A 24,317-nucleotide genomic window follows, 5' to 3' on the forward strand; every position below is an offset into this window, starting at 1 on the left:
AATTTGAGAAATTTCTCAATTACAGGTGCCAGTTCCCTACGACTTTCTAATTTCAGAGGGTACTGTTTCTGCCTTACCAGTGTTGCTCCCACTTTGAGTGCAATACTCACAGGTTCAGCTCTTTTGGATCTCCCGGGAAAATCACTGGCTCATACTATTGGAATTACTGCATCCTCAACTTCTTTAGGAATTTCTCCACAACATTCCTGGATAAGAATAGTAGCTGCTTCGACAAATTTAGATTCAGGAATTATAACTTTCACTCCCTCCTCCTTGGAAAATTTAATTTCTTCTTCCAATTTTTCCAATAAATCTCTGCCCAACAATGGTTTTGGAGAATTTGGCATATATAAAAATTGATGAGTCACCCAATATTTCCCCAGTTTAAATCTTAAAGGTTGAAAGAAAGGCCTTGTTTCACTTACCCCCATGGCACCAATTACATCTACAGTATCTTGACTCAGTTTCCCCTTTAAAGTATTTAACACGGAATATGTTGCCTCCGTATCAACCAAAAATTCAACATCATCTTTCCCCAGCTTAATTATAACCGAAGGCTCCGCTGGGGTGGATAATGCCTTCGGTCCCCGTCAATTCCCATTCACAGCTAATTGAGAAGATGTGGGCGTCTCCTTCGCCCGCATTGGACACTCGTTCTTCCAGTGTCCCTTCTTCTTGCAGATGGCACACTGGTCCTCGGCTAGAGGGGGGTGAGGTGGACCCTTTCTTTTCCCTTGACCCTGTTTCTTCTTGTAGTGGGGTTTACCAGTATCCTTTTCTGTTGAATCCCTATTTTGGTATACTTTCCAGGCTACATTCAACAACCTATTTATATCATACTCATCCAATTTTTGCAGCTTTTTCCTTACATCAGGTGTAGATTGGCCTACAAATATGTAGTATAAATGAGACTGCTGCATTGGGGAATCCAAGTCCAAGTTTGTGTACTTCCGTGCAGCCTCTTTGAGCCTGTTCAGGAAATCTGTGGGGGTCTCAGTTAGACCCTGCCTAATTTCATATACTTTGGCCCAATTAATTGCTTTAGGAATAGCACATTTTAGTCCAATAACTATCCACTTTTGATACTGTTTTAATTTGGCCATTTCCTCTGGCACATTGGGATCCCAACCTGGATCTATCAAAGGAAAAATATTACCAACAGGTCCTTGAATGGTTCCAGCTGCAATTTGAGTTTCCACAGCATTTACAGCAGCCTTGATAACCATCTGCTTTTCTGTACTATCCAGTACTTCATCTAACATTACATTCAGGTCACTCCAATCTGGGTTTTGTACCTTGATAGCTAATTCAAACCACATGGCTACTTTCTCTGGATTGTCTCTGTATGTTTCAACTGATTCTTTCAATTGTCGGAGTTCTCTGAGGGAGAAAGGAGTTTTGATATAAACCATCCCTTGATTCCCGACAGCCTGCCTTAGAGGCACTTCCAGGACAGGCTTCCCCTTCCTTGATTCATCTCTCTTAGACCTGGTACGTCTTGCCACCGGACTGGTAGCTCTGATAGCTTCCGGGCTATTTTCCCCCTTTTCTTCCCAGCAGGTTCGCTGCCTGCAGCTTCAGCCTCGGTTTCCCCTTCTTCTTCCGAGCTATCTACATCTGCACTGGATTCATCTGACTCACGCTTGATTTGGATTTTTTCCCTCTCAGCTCTAGCGGAGCTGTGGAGAGGGTGCTGCCCGCCGCCCCCCCTTTCCCCAGTCTGCGAGGGGCCAGCGGTAGACGTGCTTCCCTCTCCGTCCTGGTCAGTCCCGGTTCCGCCCTTCCCTCCGCCCCGGTCCCTCCCTTTGCCTCTGCCCCTGTCTCCACCCCTGACTCCACCCCTGTCTCCGCCCCTGCTCCCGCCTTCATCCTCATCATCAGACCGCTCCGGGGATGGGGGCAGTGGGGGAGGAGGCGGCCACACCTCCTCTTTCCCCCGTGCTGTATCAAGTAAGTGAAGGGGAGGAGCAGACGGCCAGAATGGCGGTGGGGGAGGAGGAGAAGGAGGATGAGGAGGAAGAGGGGGCAGGAGAGGGGACACCGGCCCTTGTTGCGGCTGGGGTGAAGCCCCCCTCCATAAATTTGGTGCCACCAAGTCTGTGTCTGTCATGTCTATCTCCTCATCTTTTGTCGGAGGCTGCTTCTGTCTATCTTTTTTCTTTTCTACTTTTTGTAAAGCCATCTCAAAGCGGTTCTTTTTCATTTGCTTATACGCTTCTTCCCGGTTTAGAAATATAGAAAACAATTCTGCATATCTTAACTCCTTAAACCTGCCCTGAACTCGGAGTTCTACGAGTAACTTTGTAATAAGTTCATTATCTAAACTGCCTAACCGAGGCCATTTACTTCCCCCTTCCAGCTTCAACGCAGGCCACACCCACAGTGAAAGTCTGGTTAATTCACCGGAATGTAAATCAACACTTCGTACTGTCACCAGATTCCAGTTTTTCAAAATCAAACCCAGCGGGGAATCCTGCGGGATGTTTGGGTTGGTAGATAGCACACCGCCCATTCTCTTACTTATAAACAGAAAGAAACAGTAGGAAAAAGTTCCTAACCTATGAATTAGCACAGAACCAGCAGAGCAAAGAAAGCAAGCCTGAAAACCACGCGTGTTCAGCTTAGAAACCCTGGCAGGATTCGAACTTCTGTTCGAACCCACATCCCAACCTGTGGGCTGCAGCCCCCTCTGAGCCAAAGCCCCCCTGTGAGCCCTATGCGGCTCCCTGTGAGTTTTACGAGGAGCGTCCCCCTCTTCTCACAGTCCCCCCACCCTGTGGGAGCAGAGCGGTTAAAAAATCCCCTTTATGGCCCCCCTGGCCACACTCCCACCTTCGGAAATCTCCCGACTGCTAGCTAGCTGTCCATAAAACAACCCCTTTGATCTTACCTCTCCAGCTGTGTTCCTGTAGTCTTGGGAAACTCCCGTAATCCGATTCTGAAATCGCTGCCTCTCTCCCCTGGTGCCGGCAGTGGGGGGGATGCAGCGGGGTGTTCCTCGGTCCAAAATCGAAAACCGGGGTTCCTTCTCCTGCCTGGCTCGCCAGAACTGATGCCTTAAATTGCTAGAAAAATTTTTAGACGCAGACACACAGTATGGGATAGGGGTTTTACCTTGGTTTAATAGGATCCCAGATGCGCACCGACGAACAAGCAAGCCCCAAAGGTCAGCCCAAAAGCCAAAAGCCCCAAAAGCCAAAAGCCCTGACAATATCCCCTGAATACAATTTATGGACAGCCTAGATTAGAATACCTATCTAAAAGTCTCCAAGAAGAAGTCTAACAAATGAAGTAACTGCCCCCTTATTAAAATTGTCCCCCCCCAAAAGATTGCTACTTAGTTTACAAAAAGCATGTCTCAGCGATGGGGGCCCTCTTCAAGGTTGTGCGTCATGCTTTTGAGATTGAGGGTTTGTTTCGTCTTCCCAAAGGATTCTGAGCAGAGCAAGGGGTACTAGGGTGATAGAATGTAGGGTTAAGATACAGGGAGAGAAAAGTACAGGAACGGGGAAGGGTAAAAGGTTATATATAAAGGGAGTATAAAAGTAAAATAAAAAATACAAAAACCCATCAGGCATCAATAGCAAGTGTGTCCAGAGACACTGCAGGGACAGTGGCACCTCTGTCAGTGGAAGCTCCCCATGCACAGGGACCCCCAGCCCTGGGGTGGCCGTGCCACCAGCCCCAGACACCTCCAGCCCCAGGAACCTGGAGCGACCCCAAACCCCAACGCTGCGTGTGCTGCTGTGCCCAAAGGAATTGCAAAGAAAGCTGAGCTGTGGAAAACGAATGACAATTTATTTACAGAAGAGCAGCAACAACAACAAGCTGCAGAAAATATTTACAATAGAAGAATCTTGATAACAACAACAATCTATAGAACGTATTTACAGTAGAATGTTCTATCTAAAAACTGGAACCTAAACAACATATTTACAAAAGATAACAACAACTGGAACAACTGGAACATTTGTACATGTTGGCTCGCCACCATCTCCATCAGTCCTGGAAGAGAAGGAAGCAGCAGGGTCACTCCAGCCTGGCCCTGAGGGCTGTTCCCTGTGCCCCCAGGCTGGCACACACTGGCCCAGGGGCACTCTGCTGCCAGCACTGAGGCTGGCTGGGGCTGGGAGCCGTGCCTCAGGCACTGGCACGGGGCTGGTGTGGCCCAAAGCAAGCGCAGGGCAGGCCGGGGGTGGTGCTTGTGCCGCCAGAATCCAGGGATCCCCCCGGGGCACCGTGTCCCTGAGCAGGGCCACCCAGCCCAGCCCCAGCCTGGCGGCAAGGGACCCGCTGTGCCCGTGGGCAGGGCATGGGGAGCACCTGCCTGTCCTGCTGCTGGCTCATCCCAGGACCATGGGCTCCTCCTCATCCTCCTCGTCCACCTCCATAGCTTCTTCTTCATCCCTCACGTCCACTTCCATCTCCTCCACATCCTCTTTGACATCCACCTCCATCTCCTCTTCAAAATCCTCCACATCCACTTCCATCTTCTCCTCCTCCTTGAGCACCATGTCCACATCCATGGCCTCCTCAGCATCTCTGGCAGGCTGCAGCAGGTAGCACAAGCTCACCGTGGGGTCCCTTTCCCGCACCATCCCCACAGGGCCCCAGCCCGCCCGGGCAGTCGGGGGGTGCCCAGCTCCATGGAATGCACTGTACCTCCGCTGGGACAGGAGAGCACATCTTGCTGGGGTAGGTGGTGAGAGCCAGGCAGCAGGATGAACTGAGGACTGATGGAACCATTTGGAGTAGTTGAACAGGCTGCAGGGCGCAGGGAGCAGTGTGGTCTCCTCGCTGGCCACTGGGTCAATGGTTGTGTTGTGCTCAACAACAGGTGCTGGAGGCTGCGCCTGCAACATGGGCTGTGACATCACAATTGTGGGAGCTGAGATGTCACAGGAGTTCCAGGGCCACTCTGCACTGGGGGCTCGAGATCGTAGAATGTCCAAATCCTTGCATGGTTTGGCTTTGACAAGACCCTTAAGATGGTCTCACTCCAGCCTGAGCGACCTCCCAGCAGCCCGGGATGCTCAGGACCACATCTAAGCTGGCCTTGGATGTTTCCGGGGCTGGGGCATGCACAGGCTCTCTGCACAGCCTGTGTCAGTGTCTCAGCAGCCTCTTTGGGAAAAAAAATTCTTATTCAGATCATGGCCTAGTCAATCTCCTTCAGTTGCCAGCAATCCCCCCTTCTCCTGTCGCCACTGGCCCTGTTGAACACTCTGTCCCTCTCTTTCCTCTGGGCCCCTCCAGGTGCTGCATGGCCACAGTGAGACCTTCCTGGGTGCTCCTCCTCTGCAGGCTGAGCACCCGCAACTCTCTCAGCCTTTCCTCAGAGCAGAGGGACTGCAGCCCTTGCAGCATCTCCATGGCCTCCTCTGCACTCCCTCCAACAGCCCCAACAGCTCCTTGCTGTGCTCAGGAGCCCAGAGCTGGGAGCAGGGATGAGCCCTGCAGGGGCTGCAGCTTCTTAGGCAGCAGCAGGCAATTTGGTGTTCTCCCTCAAGAGGAAGTCAATACCCGCTAGGGCTGAGGGATAAAATCAAGGCAATCAAGCCTGTGCTGGGCAGAGTTGTGCTGCCAGCAGCAGCTCCCTGTGGAGTCTGCAGGGATCCGTCAGGAGCAGATGCCAGGTGTCCCCTTGCCCTGGAGCCCATCCCATGGGCGCATTGGCATTTGCCTCTACAGGTACCAAGTGTGTCCAGAGACACCGCAGGGACAGTGGCACCTGTGTCAGTGGAAGCTCCCCATGCACAGGGACCCCCAGCCATGGGGTGGCTGTGCCAGCAGCCCCAGACACCTCCAGCCCCAGGAACCTGGAGCGACCCCAAACCCCAACGCTGCGTGTGCTGCTGTGCCCAAAGGAATTGCAAAGAAAGCTGAGCTGTGGAAAACGAACGACAATTTATTTACAGAAGAGCAGCAACAACAACGAGCTGCAGAAAATATTTACAATAGAAGAATCTTGATAACAACAACAATCTATAGAACGTATTTACAGTAGAACGTTCTATCTAAAAACTGGAAACTAAACAACATCTTTACAAAAGATAACAACTGGAACAACAACTGGAACATATGTACAGGTTGGCGCGCCATCATCTCCATCAGTCCTGGAAGAGAAGGAAGCAGCAGGGTCACTCCAGCCCGGCCCTGAGGGCTGTTCCCTGTGCCCCCAGGCTGGCACACACTGGCCCAGGGGCACTCTGCTGCCAGCACTGAACCTGGCTGGGGCTGGGAGCCATGCCTCAGGCACTGGCACAGGGCTGGTGTGGCCCAAAGCAAGCGCAGGGCAGGCCGAGGGTGGTGCTTGTGCCGCCAGAATCCAGGGATCCCCCCGGGGCACTGTGTCCCTGAGCAGGGCCACCCAGCCCAGCCCCAGCCTGGCGGCAAGGGACCCGCTGTGCCCGTGGGCAGGGCATGGGGAGCACCTGCCTGTCCTGCTGCTGGCTCATCCCAGGACCATGGGCTCCTCCTCATCCTCCTCGTCCGTGACATGGTGGAGCACGTCAGCCTGGAGCAGCCCCTGAGGCGGCACTGGGGTACGGCCAGAGCCCACAGCGCCGCGGGGAGCGGGGGAGGCACTGGGGGGGCTGTGCTGGGGGGAATTGGGAGGGAGGTGGAGAGAGACTTGTTTATACTAGGAGAGGGGCTTGGGGGTGTGGGAGGGCTGGGAAGGGGTTGGAAGGATGTTGGGGTGGGTGGGATGAGGTTCTGGGCGTGCTGGTGGGCACTGGGAGGGAGTTGGAGTGAGGCTGGAGGGGCTGGAACGAGATTGGTGATGGAAAAGCAAAGGTTTGAATGAGGTTGGTTGTGCTGGGAAGAGACTGGGAGGGACCTTGGTGAGTGCTGGTGGGGCTGGGAAGGGACTGGGAGAGGGTTTGGGGGTCCTGGGGCGGTGGGGGGCAACTGGGAGGGGTTGTGGGGTGCTGAGAGGGACGGGAGGGGCTTTGGTGTGTCCTGGGGAGGCTGGGAATGGATCGGGAGGTTTCAGGGGCTCCTGGGTGGGCTCGGGGCGACTGGGAGAGTGCTTGGAGGGGCTTGGGGTGTCGGTGAGAGGTTTCTGGGGGTGCTGAGCCCTGCTGACCCCCCAGAGATGCCGCCGGACGCTGCCCGCAGCAAGATGCTGACGGGGATCGGGGGCTTCGTGTTGGGCTTCATCTTCCTGGCGCTGGGGATCGGCTTCTACCTGCGCAAGAAGGTGAGGAGGGGTCCCGGGGCTCGTGTCCCCCCTGCCCCGGAGCGGCTGTGCTCCCCCCGGGGCCCCCCAGCCCGGTGTCACCCCCTTTTCTCTGCCCACAGAGCTCCTGAGCCGCCGCCGGCCGCAGCCCCTCCCCGTGGCCTCGGGCCCGGCCGGGACCCCCCGCTCTGTCCTCGCGCGGATTTTGGGGGGGTCGTGTGTCCCCCCAGCCCTGCTGTCACTCTGACCCCGCCCGGCTGCTCCCCGTGCTCCCAATAAAGCTTCCCAGTTGGCTCCGGTCGCGTTTCTTGGGGGGCACTGGAGAGGGACTTGGGGAGACCCCGCGGTGGGGCTGTGATTGGGGGGCAGATCTGATCCTGGGATGGATCGGGAATGGGGACCCCCGTGTGTCCCCAAGTGTCACCCCGCTCTGGGGGCCTTGGGAGGCAGCTGAACACCGACACGGCACACAGCGATCCCCAAAAAAGGCGCTGAGACCCCCTGAGCCTCCCAGAACCTCCAAACCCCACAGAAAAACAGCCCCGAAAAATAGCCCTGCGAAAATGAGCCAATGGGAGAAGGCGCTGAGCGATTCTGATCCAATCCGAGCTCGCGGCGCTGATGACTCTCCAGTTCCCAGGCAGACCCGCAGCGCCCAGCGCTCCCCACCCCAACCCCACCTGCGCCCCCCCCTCGCCCCCAGCGCTTCCCGCCAGGCCAATTTGGGGAGGGGGCGCGTGGGGGGCGCCCAGGCCTGGCCCGGAGCCCAGCGCTGCCCCAGCCCGACCTGCCCCGGCTCCTCCCGTGGGATGCGACGACGTGGGGAAAAGGGGGGGAAAGGGTGGGCGCTGAGGAGATGGGATGGAGGAGGAGGAGGAGAGATGAGGAAGGAGCGGGAGAAAGGCCGGAGATCCGAGCGGGAGGAGGCGGGAGGAGGAAGGAGGAGGAAGGAGGAGGAGCCGCGGGAGGAGGAAGAGAGAGGAAGAGGAGAAGCAGGAAAAGGTTGGAGAGAGGAAGAGGAAGAGCAGCAGAAGCAGCGCGGAGCTCTTTGTCTGTCGCGGCCCCGGGAGCATCGGCGCCCCGCACGCCGCAGGTGAGGGGGAGGAGGAAGTCGCCCCAAATGTCTCGGGGGTCCCCGAGCGGCGTTTTTTCTGGGCGGGTGTTTGGAGCTCGCAGCTTCCGGGATTGAGCCCCAAATCTCGTGAAGGGTCGCTGGGAGGGTTTGATTGTGCGGGGGGAAAGTTTGGATGTGGCGGAAGGCCAAAGCTGAGGCGCCAGTGGGGCTTTGGGGGATATTTTGGGGGCTGCAGGTGGGCACGGCCCGGTGTCGGGGTGGGAGGGGGACATGGGGCATGGGGTCCCCCCGGGAGAGCGGTGGAGGGGAAGGGCGGGAGCCCCGGAGTGGGGTGAGCGGAGAGGGGCGATGGCGGAGCTGGGGGAGCCCCGGCAGGCTGGAGAGGGGGGAGCGCGGATAAGGGGGAAGCCTGGGATCCCTGGAAGCGCGGAGCAGAGAATGAGGGGAGAAGGGACCCCTGGGACCCCCAAAGCCCCCGGATCATCCCTAAGCGGGACCTTGGAAAACAGGGGAGCACGGGAGCCACGGGAGCTGCATGAGTGCAGGGAAGGGAGACTCTGAGGAGACCAAAGTGAAAAGAGCAGAGCGGGGGAAATCCTGTTAGGGTTTTGAGGTGAATGGTGGTGGTTTAGGGTTTTTATGGACACAAACCGCTGGGAGACTTGCAGAGCTGGAGCTGGGCAGGAGGAACCCCCAGGGCAAGGCGCTGAACCCTTGATTTTCACCCAAAGCAGGATTTGTCATTGCCAAGGCGTGGCCGGATGGAGGAGGAGGAAAAGGCTCTGAGATGCAGCCGGAGCTCGGAGCTGGGGGAGAAGCCTGAGGGCAGAGAGAAGCCCCAGAAGTGTGGGGAATGTTGGAAAAACTTCAGGCGAAGATCTCAGCTGATCGAGCACCAGGTGATCCACACTGGGGAAAAGCCCTACAATTGCAAGGAATGTGGGAAGAGCTTCAGCCAGAGCTCCCACCTGATCAGGCACAAGAAGATCCACACCGGGGAGAGGCCCTATGAGTGTCCCACGTGTGGGAAGAGGTTTCAGAGCAGCTCCCATCTCCTCCTCCATGAGCGCATTCACACCCAGGAGAGGCCCTTCCGCTGCCCTGACTGTGGGAAGGGCTTCAAGCAAAACTCCACCCTCATCACCCACCGGCGCATCCACACTGGGGAAAAGCCCTACGAGTGTGAGAAGTGTGGGAAGAGCTTCTCCAGGAGCTCTAACTTGACTCAGCACCAACAGAGGCACCAGTGAGGGAAGCCCTGCGAGTGTCCCAAGTGCAGGAAGAACTTCATTGCTGCTCCAACTCCATCCCCAGTGGGAAGATCTGCAGTGGATGATCCCCAGTGATCCCCGTTGGGCAGAATCCTGGTGACCCCCATTCATGGGGTTGGGTGGAAGGTGTTTTAAATGGTCACATTTTCCTCCTTCTCCTGTTCTGAGTTTGTTAGCAATAAATTCAATTCACATATCCAATTCCGAGCCTCTTTTGTGCACAAAGGTATTTGATGAGGGATCTCTTAGCCAGGTCCTTCTATCAACTCAGGAAGCCTTGGTTCAATTTTCTCTCCCCATGGCGGCTGTGCAGGGCAGTGAGAGAGCAGCTCTGCTCGGTGCCTGGCATGGGTCCAGCATCACCCCACTGCAATGTGCCATGGCCTCGTGTGCCCCTGTGCTCTGGAGCCAGCGCTGCTGTTGCTGTTTCCTTCCTGATGATTTTCTCTTTTGCATGAAAGGCTTGTGAAGTGCCCCCGCTGTCCCTGGCATCCCCTGGGCGCCGGCAGCCGCGTCCCTTGGCCTGCTCCCCTTGGGCCGTTGCAGGGCGGCTGGCAGAGGCTGGGAGCTGCCGTGGGGGCCGTGGGGCTGCCCCGGGGGCTGCGTGCCGAGGCGGGGCCGGGAGGTGCGGAGAACTTGGTCGCTGTTTGCAGAGCAATGGCGCCTTGGGCCCGGGCCCGTTGCAGGGCTGTTCCTCATGTGTGGCTTTGGCCTCGGCCAGCCCGGGGGGCACTGAGAGCGCGGGGCTTGGGCTGTGCGCTGTGCAGAGCCCGCGCCTCGCTGCCCTTGGCTGGCTGTGCTGTCACTCAGAATTGTCGCAGCGCAATTATTGCTTGGTGCCAGCGAGCGGGGACAAGGCCGGCGCCGGTGTCACCCCCAGGCAGGCAGGCAGGGCTTTAGTGGGGCAGCAGCGGCGCCATGGTGGGAGCGTGTGTGCGGCCCGGGAGCAGCGGCAGCAGGCAGAGCCCGGGGAGGCGGCGGCGGAGCTCGGAGAGGCTGTCCCAGCGCAGGTGGGAGCCGCGCTGCCTTGTGCCGGGGCTCGGGGCTCGCTGCGGGCGGATGGAGGGGGCGGCAGGGGGGCTGTGGCGGCTTCGTTCTCCTGTTGAAGCACCGAATTGACTCCAAAACTCAGATGAAGTTACGAAGTAGGTATGTGTTTATTCCTGCTTGGGTGCATGGGGGGGTAGCCTCTCCAAAGGCATGCACACAGTCAGCAGCACTTCACTCTGTTTATATCAGGTTACAGGTTACATATGCATAAAGTTAGACAAAGCCCCTATACATATTCATTACCTATCCGCCCTTTGTATTATAATGAGTTCAAAGTTCATATAAATATGCTCGCGCAAGCGCAGTGTCTCAAATTAATTGTGGGCAAGGGTTCAAAATGATTGATGACAGTATAATCGATAGTCTTCCTCACGATGAACTCTTCACCTTGCTCCCTTGCGATGCTCCCTTGGTTCTTGGTCCAAGTCCAAGCCTGAGAACCCACCTGTACTGGTTTGGGGTCCAAGGGTGGGATGCTCGGTTACACTCAGTGGTTTTTCTCAATTATTTGGGTCTCTTCTCTCTATCCTCCCCAATACTAGGTAGGCACAAAATCATTAAGCAAATATTAATTGTCTCCAGCAGGCAAATCTTAGTAAATCATTATCCAATCTCTGGCCTTCTAAATCAGTTCAAAAGTTATTATTATCCAGCTTCTAGTTCTTTTAAATTAATAATTTCGCTTTTACCCTAACTCAGAAGGCCTTTCTTCACTTGTGCCTCTTCTGGTGTCGGGTCAAGGTAGAGCTCTGCGAGAATCTGTTCCCACACTCGGGACACTCGTAAGGCTTTTCCCCAGTGTGGATCCTGCAGTGCACATTGAGCTTAGTTTTCAATCCAAAGCTCTTCCCACATTCCCCACACTCGTAGGGCTTTTCCCCAGTGTGGATGACCTGGTGCTGCATCAGGGTGGACATCCAGCTGAAGCTCTTCCCACACACGTAGGTCTTTTCCCCAGTGTGGATGCGCCGGTGCCTGGTGAGGGTGGAGTTTCGCTTGAAGCCCTTTCCACAGTCAGGGCAGCGGAAGGGCCTCTCCTGGGTGTGAATGCGCTCATGGAGGAGGAGATCAGAGCTGGTCTGAAACCTCTTCCCACACTTGGGACACTCATAGGGCCTCTCCCCAGTGTGGATCTTCTTGTGCCTGATCAGGGTGGAGTTCTGGCTGAAGCTCTTCCCACATTCCATGCAATCGTAGGGCTTTTCCCCTATGTGGATCACCTGGTGCTGCATCCGGGTGGACATCCAGCTGAAGCTCTTCCCACACTTCCCACACTCGTAGGACTTTTCCCCAGTGTGGATCCTCTGGTGCCGGATCAGCTCAAATCTCCACCTGAGGCTCTTCCCACATTCCCCACACTTGTGGGGCTTCTCTCTGCCCCCAGGCTTCTCCCCCAGCTCCGAGCTCCGGCTGCATCTCCGGCCGCCTTCCTGGCACAGTGAGGCTCTTTCCTCCTCGCAGCTCCCTGGGCTGCATTTGCAGCTCCTCCTCCTGTGGCATCTCCGGGCCTTTTCCTCCTCCTTCATCCGGCCACACCTTGGCAATGACAAATCCCGCTTTGGGGGAAAATCAAGGGTTCAGCACCTTGCCCTGGGGGTTCCTCCTGCCCAGCTCCAGCTCTGCAAGTCTCTGGCAGTTTGGTGGCTGTAAAAACCACTAACCACCAAGACTCCGAAATATCCCACAAACATAAAGAAACAGACTCCAAACTCCTACAACATCAAGATTCAGCCAAAAGCCCCTCCAAAATGTAAATAATCACTCCCAAAACCACTCAAAGAATGAACATTTAGCCAAATAAACCTCACAAACTCCAAGATTTAGGCCCCGTGAAAATCGTGGATCCCCCTCCCCAGTCACCTGCTGCATGTGGGGGGCTGCAGATACAGGGAGTGCTGGAACCTTGGGCTGCCTCCTCTTCCTGCTCCTCCTCCTCTATCCCTACTCTTCCTCACACTCCTCCTCCTCTCACTACTCCTCCTCCTCTTCCTTCTACAAAATCCCACCTGCTTCTCCTCCTGCAGCTAATTAAGACAATACTATTGCAGAAAAAACCCCAAAGCAGCTTGCGGGGAGCAGAGCCACATGTGAGTCACCCGATGGCTGCCCTGGCAGAGAAGTTTCTGTTCCAGGCAGCCACGAGAGGAAGGAGCTTTAGAAATGCAAATGAACCCTGCTGGGGCAAAGGCTGGACAATGGAGCAGGGCCTTGTGGCCTGGGGGAGCAATTGGGCCAATTCCCTCTGTCCCTCAGCCCAAGCTCTGCCTGCTTGCACAGATGGAATTTGCACAGCTCAAGGCAGAGCCCAGACTGAGGAGATCTGACTCTGAGCACAAATTACTTAATCTGCAAAAAAGCCCAGCAAATGGAGAATTTTGGGAAAACACCTCTAAAAAAAGAGGGGGTGAATCATCTCTCTCCTCACTCCAACATGTGCTAGCATTGTGGATGCTTTATAGAGTGTAATAAACCATTGGGGAATTTTTGCTACCACAAGTTTAGGGAAACCACTTGGGAATCCAAATATAGAATGATTACACAAAAGTGCTACATAAGGTCAGGAGGGTGCACCTCAAAAATATTTAAAAAAATTAAAATGGCCAGCAGAAAAAATCCTACAACACCATGGAGCAGACCCTGAGAATCCTAAGAATTCATATCAGGTCCCAAAACCCATTGTGAATTTGAATTGTTACTAATTGATACAGACTGCTGCTCAGCCAAGCTCCTGCTCCATTCCTGAACTTCCACAAGCACAACAAACACTTTTCAGAGCCACGAATACCGAATGTCACACAAACTAGGGGTGCATATTAAGGGACACAGGCAGTGAGCAGAGAGGGAAGTCTGTACCTTCCAAGTACCTCAGACAAAGTGTTGGAAAAGATACCAGTTTAAATATTTTCTATAACTTTTGTCAAAGATTTTGTTTGTCTTTAGCCCGGGAAAAGGAATTTAAAATTTTTGTTATGGACATTTTTCTGCCAGGTGAGGTCTGATAAGCTTAACATACCAACACACTAGGAGGAGACCAAAAGACAAAAGGCCATCAGCAGCCATTAACGAACATCAGCTCCAAACCTCACCCCTGGCTGTTTGGAGACACCTTGTCTGGCTAAAGAGAGATAAGAAGGAAGACCTAATTAACATCAGAAGAGAAGAAATCTGGATCCAATACGAAACCATATAATAGAAAATAAGCAACATGGAACCAATTAACATGGACCAAAAATCATTTTATGAGTTTTGACTGTATAAAATACCGGAGAAATCATGTAAAAGTTATGTGCCATAGAATGATGCTCTCTACAAACCCGGGCTCTGTGTATATGAGGTGATTCCCGTGGTACATCCTGGCCAGAACAACATCCTGCTCAGATAATAAAGTAACGCCTTGAGTCTCTAACATTAAAAATCTTGTTGAAGAGTTTTTATTTTTCCCGCAGGTACGGTGACAAGAGAGCAAAGGGACAATGAAACGCAGCCGGGGAAACGAGCATAGAAAGGAGGCTGCGTTTTACAGACCCATGGCAAATGCCCCACGGCCTCTCCCTCTGTCCATCCATAAAGTCACTTTTACATGACTCCTCTGTCTCCTGCGGGCACACAAACCTCTGGCCACGCGGATTTTCTCGCACACTGCCGCCGACAGCGCAGCCACCTCTGTGGTACCGACAGCGAGCGGGACGAGCCAGCGCTGCTCCTGCACCGCCTCCTGCCGAGGCAGCAGCGGCAAGGAGACCGCGGGCAGCCGCTCCCTCAGCGGCCTCAGGCCAGCGGCAACACGGCGCCACAGCCAGGGAGGGAGGGAGGGAGAACGAAGCCGCCACAGCCCCCCTGCCGCCCCCTCCATCCCCTCCATCCACCCGCAGCGAGCCCCGAGCCCCGGCACAAGGCAGCGCGGCTCCCACCTGCGCTGGGACAGCCTCTCCGAGCTCCGCCACCGCCTCTCCGGCCTCCGCCCGCTGCCGCCGCTCCCGGGCCGCACACACGCTCCCACCATGGTGCCGCTGCTGCCCCACTAAAGCCCTGCCTGCCTGCCTGGGGGCGACACCGGCGCCGGCCTTGTCCCCGCTCGCTGGCACCGAGCAGCAATCGCGCTGGGACAATTGCGAGTGACAGCACAGCCAGCCAAGGGCAGCGAGGCGCGGGCTCTGCACAGCGCACAGCCCAAGCCCCGCGCTCTCAGTGCCCCCCGGGCTGGCCGAGGCCAAAGCCGCACATGAGGAACAGCCCTGCAACGGGCCCGGGCCCAAGGCGCCATTGCTCTGCAAACAGCGACCAAGTTCTCCGCACCTCCCGGCCCCGCCTCGGCACGCAGCCCCCGGGGCAGCCCCACGGCCCCCACGGCAGCTCCCAGCCTCCGCCAGCCGCCCTGCAACGGCCCAGGGGGAGCAGGCCAAGGGACGCGGCTGCCGGCGCCCAGGGGACGCCAGGGACAGTGGGGACACTTCACAAGCTTTTGATGCAAAAGAGAAAATCATCAGGAAGGAAAAAGCAACAGCAGCGCTGGCTCCAGAGCACAGGGCCACACGAGGCCATGGCACATTGCAGTGGGGTGACGCTGGCCCCATGCCAGGCACCCAGCAGAGCTGCTCTCTCACTGCCCTGCACAGCCGCCATGGGGAGAGAAAATTGAACCAAGGCTTCCTGAGTTGATAGAAGGACCTGGCTAAGAGATCCCTCATCCAACACCTTTGTGCACAAAACAGGCTCAGAACTGGCAATGTGAATTGCATTTATTGCTAACAAACCCAGAGCAGGAGAAGAATAATTTGGCCATTTAAAACACATTCCCCTAACTTGATGGGAATCACCTGGAATGGGGGTTACCAGGATTCTGCCCAATGGGGATCACTGGGGATCATCCACTGCAGATTTCCCACAGGGGATGGAGTTGGAGCAGCAATGAAGCTCTTCCTGCACTTGTGACACTCGCAGGGCTTCTCTCACTGGTGCCTCTTTTGGTGCTGAGTCAAGTTAGAGTTCTGTGAGAAGCTCATCCCACACTTGGGACACTCGTAGGGCTTTTCCCCAGTGTGGATGCGCCGGTGGGTGATGAGGTTGCCGTTTTGCTTGAAGCCTTTCCCGCAGTCAGGGCAGCGGAAGGGCCTCTCCTGGGTGTGAATGCGCTCATGGACAAGGAGATTGGAGCTGGCGTGAAACCTCTTCCCACACTTCCCACATTCATAGGGCCTCTCTCCTGTGTGGATCATCTTGTGGCGGCTGAGGTGTGAGCTGTTGCTGAAGCTCTTCCCACATTCTGCACAACTGTAGGGCTTTACTCCTGTGTGGATCATTTGGTGCCGCATCAGGTGTGACATCTGGCTGAAGCTCTTCCCACACTTCCCACACTCATAGGGCTTTTCCCCAGTGTGGATCCTGCGGTGCTGCATCAGGATGAACAGGTAGCTGAAGCTCATCCCACACTCCCCACACTTGTAGGGCCTCTCCCCAGTGTGGATCACCTGGTGCCGGATGAGAGTGAATTTGTGCTGGAAGCTCTTCCCGCAGTCAGGGCAGCGGAAGGGCCTCTCCTGGGTGTGAATGCGCTCATGGAGGAGGAGACTGGAGCTGGTCTGAAACCTCTTCCCACACTTAGGACACTCATAGGGCCTCTCCCCAGTGTGGATCTTCTTGTGCCTGATCAGGTTGGAGCTCTGACTGAAGCTCATCCCACATTCCTCACAATCGTAGGGTTTTTCTCCAGTGTGGATCCTCTGGTGCTTGATCAGCTCTGATCTCTGCCTGAAGCTTTTCCCACATTCCCCACACTTGTGGGGCTTCTCTCTGCCCTGAGGCTTCTCCCCCAGCTCCGAGCTCCGGCTGCATCTCCGGGCCTTTTCCTCCTCCTCCATCCAGCCATGCCTTGGCAATGACAAATCCTGCTGTGGGGGAAAAACAAGGGCTCAGCGCCTTGCCCTGGGGCTTCCTCCTGACCAGCTCCAGATCTGCAAGTCTCCCAGGGGGTTTGTGTCCATAAAATCCCCAAACCACCACCATTCACCTCAAAACCCTCCCACCATTTCCCCCTCTCTGCTCTTTTCACTTTGGCCTCCTCAGGGTCTCCCTTCCCTGCACTCATGAGGCTCCCGTGGCTCCCGGGCTCCCCTATTTTCCAGGGTCCCGCTTAGGGATGATCCGGGGGCTTTGGGGGTCCCAGGGGTCCCTTCTCCCCTCATTCTCTGCTCCACGCTTCCAGGGATCCCAGGCTTCCCCCTTAGCCACGCTCCCCCCTCTCCAGCCTGCCGGGGCTTCCCCAGCTCCGCCATCGCCCCTCTCCGCTCACCCCACTCCGGGGCTCCCGCCCTTCCCCTCCACCGCTCTCCCGGGGGGACCCCATGCCCCATGTCCCACTCCCACCCCGACACCGGGCCATGGCCACCTGCAGCCCCCAAAATATCCCCCAAAGCCCCACTGGCGCCTCAGCTTTGGCCTTCCGCCACATCCAAACATTCCCCCCGCACAATCAAACCCTCCCAGCGACCCTTCACGACATTTGGGGCTCAATCCCGGAAGCTGCGAGCTCCAAACACCCGCCCAGAAAAAACGCCGCTCGGGGACCCCCGAGACATTTGGGGCGACTTCCTCCTCCCCCTCACCTGCGCCATGCGGGGCGCCGATGCTCCCGGGGCCGCGACAGACAAAGAGCTCCGCGCTGCTTCTGCTGCTCCTCCTCTTCCTCTCTCCAACCTCTTCCTGCTCCTCCTCTTCCTCTCTCCGCCTCCTTCCTCCTCCCACCTCCTCCTCCTCGGATCTCGGGCATTTCTGCCGCTCCTTCCTCATCCCTCCTCCTCCTCCTCCATCCCTTCTCCCCCTCCCCCCAAGCCCAGCGCCCACCCTTTCCCCCCCTTTTCCCCACGCCGTCGCATCCCGCGGGCAGCCGCTCCCTCAGCGGCCTCAGGTCAGGAGAAACACGAGGAACCGGGGGGACACGGTGGAACGAATCCGCCAGATCCCCCCTCGCCGCGGTCGCCTCCCGCACGGACCGCCCGCAGCGAGCCCCGAGCCCCGGCACAAGCCAGCGCGGCTCCCACCTGCGCTGGGACAGCCTCTCCGAGCTCCGCCGCCGCCTCCCCGGGCTCCGCTCCGCTCACTGCAGCCGCTCCGCTCCGCTCCGCTCACTGCTGCAGCTCCCGAGGATCCGGAGGCACTGCTGGACCTGCGAATGCTCGAATGAGGAGGGGCGGGGCGGGACCGTCCCTCAGCCCCGCTCTGACCAATCAGCGCCGCGATTAGGAAGAATGACAAGCGGACTAGCCAATGGGGACGAGGCAGTGTCTTCCGTGTCCCGCAGCTGGTAAAAAAAGTTCCACATCGTTTTGTGCTCCCCGCGCTGCCCAATTAAAATAATTCCTCGCCCCTGTTAGCTCCGCTGAGCTGATGGTAAAACATCGCTGCATCTCAGGCACGGGTCCAACGAGCTCCTCTTTTCCTTATGAAAAGAAAAAGGTTTGTGTTTCCCTGTGCAGAAAAACCAGCAGAAGAATCAAAAGCGTTTAGGTTAGGAAAGACCTCGAAGATACAAAATCCAAGCAAAATCCACAGCATCCCTGCGCTCACACTTTCTAAGCAAGCTGAGACCCAAACTGTGGCTAGGTGAAGCATTGTTCTGATAGGGAAGATGTGTGCTGATGTCTTTACAATTCCATGGCAGAGGGGATGGGTGTTAACTGGATCAACTTCAAGCTGCAGGTTTGAATATGTCACCGTTTGACTCTGGCTAAATGCCAGGAATTGCCACATGACATCTGCTCAGGGCCCAGAAACAGAAAAATCCTGAAACACCAAACGGGTCTGCACAAGCCTGAGTTTCTGAACTTTGGGATAAAATGACAAGTTCGAGGGGGAAATATGTGGTAGGCAGTTCGGGAAGGCTGTGCCTTCCTAGGACGTCAGCCAGTGGGGGAAGGAACAGGGCAACACATGGATGGGAGTTTGGGATAAAAGGGGGCTGCACCCCCCAAAACCTCGAGAAAGAAAACCCCGCAGGCGTGTGCCTCATCGGATTCTCTCCCTTTATTCGAATAAAATCTCAGGACTCCTCTGTCTCCTTTATGGATGTTGTCTTTTCATAGCCTGATTTCCTGTACATGACTAAAGCCCATCTCTCTGGCCCTATAAACAGCAATCCAAAATGAGCCCCAAAATGAGGAGCAGCTCCTCCCTCTGAGTGAGGCCTCTCCAAGCTGGGAAATCTCCCGTTTGCTGAACTTGGGGGATCCCCAAAAAACGAGGGACCTCCCACTCCTCGAGGCTCAACCTGCGGCGTTAAACACACGATCTCTACGATGGTATGGCAAAGACCCCTTTATTGCAAAAATCCAGGGTTCCTAAACCGTTCATTTGTTATGAGTTTACATACTTGTGAGGCATAACAGATGTGTTTAACCAACTGCTATAGACCATGATAGGAACAGGCATCAGGTACAACCACCCACGAGCCCCACGGTGAGAGCACTTATTGGTACTAATAATTGTTTTACAATTATGTAACTTGTTTTTCACCTCCAGCTTGGCTGAGTCGTTCCCAGAATGCTTTTCTAGTTCACCAAAGTAACAGAAGTGAGCAAGGATTTTACAAGGGCAGCAAGGCCCTCACTTTGCAAGGCCTTTCTGCTCTGCAACATCAACCCTTCCCTCTCTGGGGAGACGGAAAAGGATCCAGAGTGAGCATTTCGCTGTACTCGAGGGGAATTCCTGACAGCTCCCTGGCACTGACTCTTTCTGTGTGCACACACTGTGCCTGTGTTTTGGCAAATGTGGCAGAAATGCTGCTCTGAGGTGTTTGAGTGCCTCGGATATCTGACTGAATCAGGCCTGTAAGTGAGGTTAAGTTAGAGTTATAAACCAAGTTAAATGCTGCTAAGTGTTGTTCCTCTGTTAAGTGGCTAAATTTGACTTCAAAATCATAACTGAGGTTAAATGTTAAGTGTTACTCCTTGTCAGAGACTGAAATAGTTTATGTCTCAAACATTGATATAAACTTTTGCTCATTATAACAAAAACCATATAAAGATGCTACAATCAAAGAAACCTCCCTGAAGATACCTGACTGGGACTTTGGACTGAGTCAAACTGCTGAGATTAGGTAAAGGGAAACCCTATTGTTCAATTATCTCAGGCTGAGGGAAAGGTATGCATACACAAAGGCCAAAGCCACCAGCTGCTCTGGGTGAGTTTGGGGTGGGGGCAGAGCACAGCTCACAGAAGCCAGGTTTACACAAACTGGCCCAGCTGTGGAACCCCCAGCCTCACTGGCTACATCAAATCGGGACTTTCACATGAGAGGCAGCTGAGGGGTGTCACAATCCATCACAGACCCCCCAGAGTGCTAGGCCTGGCACCACAGGAGTGCAGGTGATGCAAGCAGAGTGTGCTGCAAGAGACTGTCCCCTGCCCCGGGGGGACATGCTGGACATTGTCACCTGGCCTGAGTGTGTATTAACCCATGGGATTCTGTGCTTTTGGGGGGGACCACCACCACCAAGAAGACCAGCTGGAGAGGATCAACACAACATCATTGGGATCCACGGATGGTGATATTTTCTCTTTCCCTCTTTCTGTCCCCCCCACCTCTTTTCCTACTTCTCTTTTTCTCTCTTTTCTTCCCTCTCTCTCTCATATTTTCTATCCAATAAAACCCATACTATTGACTGGCATATGGTATCGTTTGTACCTTAATTCAGGCAGAGGTATTTCCAAAGAACCTTCATAATTGGATCATAACATTTTATTGGCGTAGTCAGCAGGATAGCATTCTCTGACCCGAAGTGCCTTTCACAATACTATTGTCTTCTCTCATCAAATAATTTCACGTTCTTCCTTTTATACTATTTAATTATTAATTATTAGAATAATTATACTATATCATAATTATTAATTATACTATACTATGTTAGTATACTATATACTAACATACTATATCATAATTATTAATTATACTATACTATGTTAGTATACTATATACTAACAAATATAAACACTACCTTTTTTTTTAAAGGGTGGTAAGAGTTGTTATAACTCCATCCATAACAATTCTCTTAGACCAACTTTCTTTGACAGGTTGTGCATATTCTAGTTTGTTTAGACACTTAGAAATTTGACTGCAGTTTTCTCTGAGTAGATTGTGGAAATTGAAGTGTCATCTCTGGGGGCCAGATGTTGTAGTAAACTGATATGGGGGTTCTAGTTCCCTTTAGTGTCTTTTGTTGTGTGAGTCCAGAATTGGCAGGTTTCAGTCCTGAAGCCAATTCTGCTGTTGGTGTCTCGTGGGGAAGCCTTCCTGTCTGTAGTTTGTAGTAAAAGCCTCTCCTTGGTGTTTTGTGCAGAGCTGTGAAACTCCTGTTCGTGGTGTTGTGCGGAGCCTAAAAACTCCTGTTTGGAGGGGACCCACGCCCCTACTTTGTGTTTTTTGTGTGTGTATTTTGTTGTAAAAAGCCAGAATTGACAGGTTTCACTCCTGAAGTCACTTCTGCAACTCTTGTCTTTTAGGGAACACCCCCCACCACCCTCCCCCCCAGTCTGTGGTTTGTGTGGAAAACTAGAATTGGTTCTAACCCTGAAGCCCATTATAAAGCTGCTGCCTTGTGAAGATAGTGTACAAGCTTAGGTATTTGTCATGCAGCTTCCTCTGTTGGGAAGCTGTAGGAAAAGTTTAGGGGAAAATTCCTATCCCAAGCGGCCAGTGTAAAGATAATGTTGTATTGTCTTTCTTTAGTTCATTTGTTAGTCGCCTCTCTACCCTGGATTGGACTTGGTGCAAAAAAAAAAAAAAGAAATAAGAAGCAATTGGTTGCTAAAAAGGTGATTAGTTCTTTAAAATGTTTTAAGCAATGGCATTGCTTGTCACTAAATTTAATAATGTCCAAAAAGAAAAAAATCACTAAAACTAAAAAAAAAAAACCAAACTGACTGATAAGGTGAGCTACTCCAAAGAGAAAAGCAAGAGCCTACTAAAACTCTGTAAAAAAAAAAGAGAGCAACTCAAATGCCTAATTCACAGACTGCAACTCTTGCAAAACTTTTTAAAAGCAGTCTCACTCCCTCCACTGAACAGTCAGTTAGAGGTATCCCCACTGAAAACCTGTGGGAAACAACAAAAGTCGTGCAACAAGCACTTCACTGAATAAAAACTAAAACTTTAGCTAAAAAAAAAAAAATTTAAAAAAATTAATGCAATTAACAACTTGTTCCACTCAGGCAAGTATTGCCGGGGAAGCTTGTATCTTTTCTTTTCTAGGAATGTCAAACACCCTTGCATTGAAGATAAGGAAAACGAGTTTGGGAGCAGAGAATCTGCAAACAGCAAAATCATGCCTAAATGTGATGACCTTTTCTTCATGTCAACTCTTTCGCTTTGTGTTAGCAACAGTAAGTTTTTATTTCCTTTTAATAATTAGTTTAGTGGGCCAAATTTTCACTTTTCTTTTATAAGAACCTACCAACACATGAAATGATGCTGCAGGAGAGCCAATGAAAATTTAAAACGTCACCATAATTGCTTGCATTGTCAGTTTGTTAACGTTTGTAATTTATTCGTGTTTTCACTGCAAGTGACTTGCTAGAAGATCAAATATTAGTTAAGATATTTTATATATTCTTATGTTTGATTTTTGTCTAACTTATTTTGTCTTTTTACTGAAAAATAATGTGGCAAAAATTGTTATAGATACATAATTTGTCTCAACCAATTTAATCCTGAGAGTTGGTATAAGAATTTATACAAAATGCACTAATCTTCCCAGTTCTGCCTTGAAAAGATTTAAAATTATTATAATTTAGCTAAATTTTTCAAATTTACTCAGTAGTAAATTAAAGAATCTTAACAAAACACAAACAAATGTTATATGAAATGACATGAGTAAAATACAAAAAGCCTTCTACCAGCTCTCAAACCAATGGCTGTTAAATCTCCTGCCATATATCCTAAGAGAGTATTATAACTCTGCCTCAAAAATTGAAAAGAAAAAAAATAGTTGGGATAATACAACTAAATTTGAAAGGAAATTAATTTCATTTTTTAATTACACTGATTGTAAAGCTACAACTTCTAATTTGTTTCAAGGCTAAATTACAACAGTGCTATAATCTGAATCTTAAAAAACAAAGCATAGCCCTAATGTAAAGATAAGATTGCTTAACAATAATTTGTATAAAATGTTTTGTATGTCAATTTTGTATCATAAAAGTAATTTTCATGATGTATAGAATTATCCAGCAAAATAGAAATATTACCTATAAAATTCTACCAACTATATGTAAATGTGGTGGAAAAGAAAACATACATCCCTGCTAGATCCATCCACATTTATACCAAGAAAAATAAAAACCAGCTTGTCGCTGTTGAGCAGCTAGCAGAGTAATGAATGCATCGGTTCTCAGTGGCAAGAAGGAATGACCTTTATTGTTTTGATTTCATCACATTTATAGAGTTCTCAAAAGTCACCCAGATTGGTCAGTCAGAAGCCTTCCCCCAGGCCTAATTGGCCAAGCCTGCACTGCCCAAGTTCTGGGACACTGTTCCAAAACATCCAAACTTTATCTTTATTTACAAAACACAAGAAAACCTCTCATGGGAAAAACTGTGCTAGCCACACCAGCTGTATAATTCTATAACCAATTTCCAAACATATTGAGCTAACATCTAAGAGATACAATATAGAGATACCCCTCACACCCACCACCCATTTAGAAACACTAATTCCTGGGGTCACGGGGTGGGGGTATTGACTAATGAAAATCAAATTGATGATTACAATTGAATTTATGCTTTGAACTATTGTACCTGTTAGTATAATTGCTCATATTATTGCTTCTACTGTTTCTATCCTTTCTCCCATTATCTTTTTTTTCATCACCTCCGTGGACAACCCATATGCTGAAGACGACTGCTAAGAAAGAGACATTTATTACAATATTTGAGTCACAGGGTGGCTGTCAGAGACTGAAATAGTTCATGCCTAAACATTGATATAAACTTTTGCCCATTATAACAAAAAGTGTATAAAGAAGGTACAATCAAAGAAGCCTCCCTGAACATACCTGACTGAGACTTTGGACTGAGAGTCAAACTGCTGAGATTAGATAAAGGGAAACCTATTGTTCAGTCATCTCAGGCTGATGGAAAGGAATGCATACACAAAGGCCAAAGCCACCAGCTGCTCTGGGAATCATCCCTGGCTGAGTTTGGGGTTGGGGCAGAGCATAGCTCACAGTGATGCCTAAAATGCTGGTAAAGATTGAGCACAGACACCGCAGTATAGGAAAAGGGTATTACCTTGGTTTAATAGGATCCCAGGTGCACCACGACGAAAAGAGAGTGACAATATCACGGGTTTGCAATTTATGGACTTCATTGATTAACATCCCTATCTAAAATTCCCCAATGAGAAACCTAACAAATGAAGTAATTGCCCCCTTATTCAAATTATCTTCCCCCCAAAAAAAAAAAGTTACAACTTAGTTTACAGAAACATGTCCCAGTGATAAAGCTCTTTCAAGGCTGGTGCCTCATGCTCTTGAAATTGTGGAGATTGTTTCGCCTTCTCCAAAGAATTCTGAACGAGGCTGGAGCACAAGGGTTATAAACATGTGGGGCTGAGATACAGAGAGTAAAAGGTACAGGAATGGGAAAGGGTAAAAAGGATATAAAAAGAGTATAAAAGTACAACAAAAAAGGACAAAAACCCATCAGGCATCAGCAGAAGCCAGGTTTACACAAACTGCCCAGCTGTGG

General features: G+C 52.1%; 4 protein-coding genes, 1 long non-coding RNA gene and 1 pseudogene across 6 annotated transcripts in view; 1 reads left to right on the forward strand and 5 right to left on the reverse strand.

Moving 5' to 3' along the window:
* LOC146421325 (uncharacterized) overlaps positions 1 to 24,317 on the reverse strand; it is a 155,209-nt pseudogene that overhangs the window by 91,202 nt on the left and 39,690 nt on the right. The window contains exon 6 of the transcript XR_014848719.1: positions 15,448 to 16,362. The product of XR_014848719.1 is annotated as an uncharacterized LOC146421325 (transcript). The remainder of the gene's footprint in view (positions 1 to 15,447; positions 16,363 to 24,317) is intronic.
* LOC146421328 (uncharacterized) overlaps positions 1 to 24,317 on the reverse strand; it is a 238,099-nt gene that overhangs the window by 65,089 nt on the left and 148,693 nt on the right. The window lies entirely within an intron of this gene.
* The window catches only part of LOC146421331 (uncharacterized), a 144,333-nt gene that overhangs the window by 22,509 nt on the left and 97,507 nt on the right, over positions 1 to 24,317 (forward strand). The gene's annotated exons all lie outside the window — the stretch shown is intronic.
* The window catches only part of LOC146421333 (uncharacterized), a 55,307-nt gene that overhangs the window by 19,135 nt on the left and 11,855 nt on the right, over positions 1 to 24,317 (reverse strand). The gene's annotated exons all lie outside the window — the stretch shown is intronic.
* LOC146421335 (uncharacterized) lies at positions 3,778 to 5,154 on the reverse strand. The gene is made up of 2 exons (XR_014848716.1): positions 4,663 to 5,154; positions 3,778 to 4,550 (listed from the first exon to the last, which is right to left on the reverse strand). It is a non-coding gene; the product is annotated as an uncharacterized LOC146421335 (long non-coding RNA).
* On the reverse strand, positions 10,714 to 12,155 carry LOC146421336 (uncharacterized). The gene has a single exon (XM_085047468.1). It carries the CDS (start codon positions 12,103 to 12,105, stop codon positions 11,290 to 11,292), a length of 816 nt encoding a protein of 271 aa, XP_084903594.1. The 5' UTR covers positions 12,106 to 12,155; the 3' UTR covers positions 10,714 to 11,289.

The sequence above is a fragment of the Lichenostomus cassidix genome, unplaced genomic scaffold (genome assembly GCF_008360975.1).
Source record: "Lichenostomus cassidix isolate B80296 unplaced genomic scaffold, HeHo_3.0 HiC_scaffold_33, whole genome shotgun sequence".
Lineage (NCBI taxonomy): Eukaryota > Metazoa > Chordata > Aves > Passeriformes > Meliphagidae > Lichenostomus > Lichenostomus cassidix.

Excerpts from the sequence above, each read along its gene's own strand:
- LOC146421336 (XM_085047468.1), bottom strand. The coding sequence starts at position 12,105 with ATGAAGGAGGAGGAAAAGGCCCGGAGATGCCACAGGAGGAGGAGCTGC.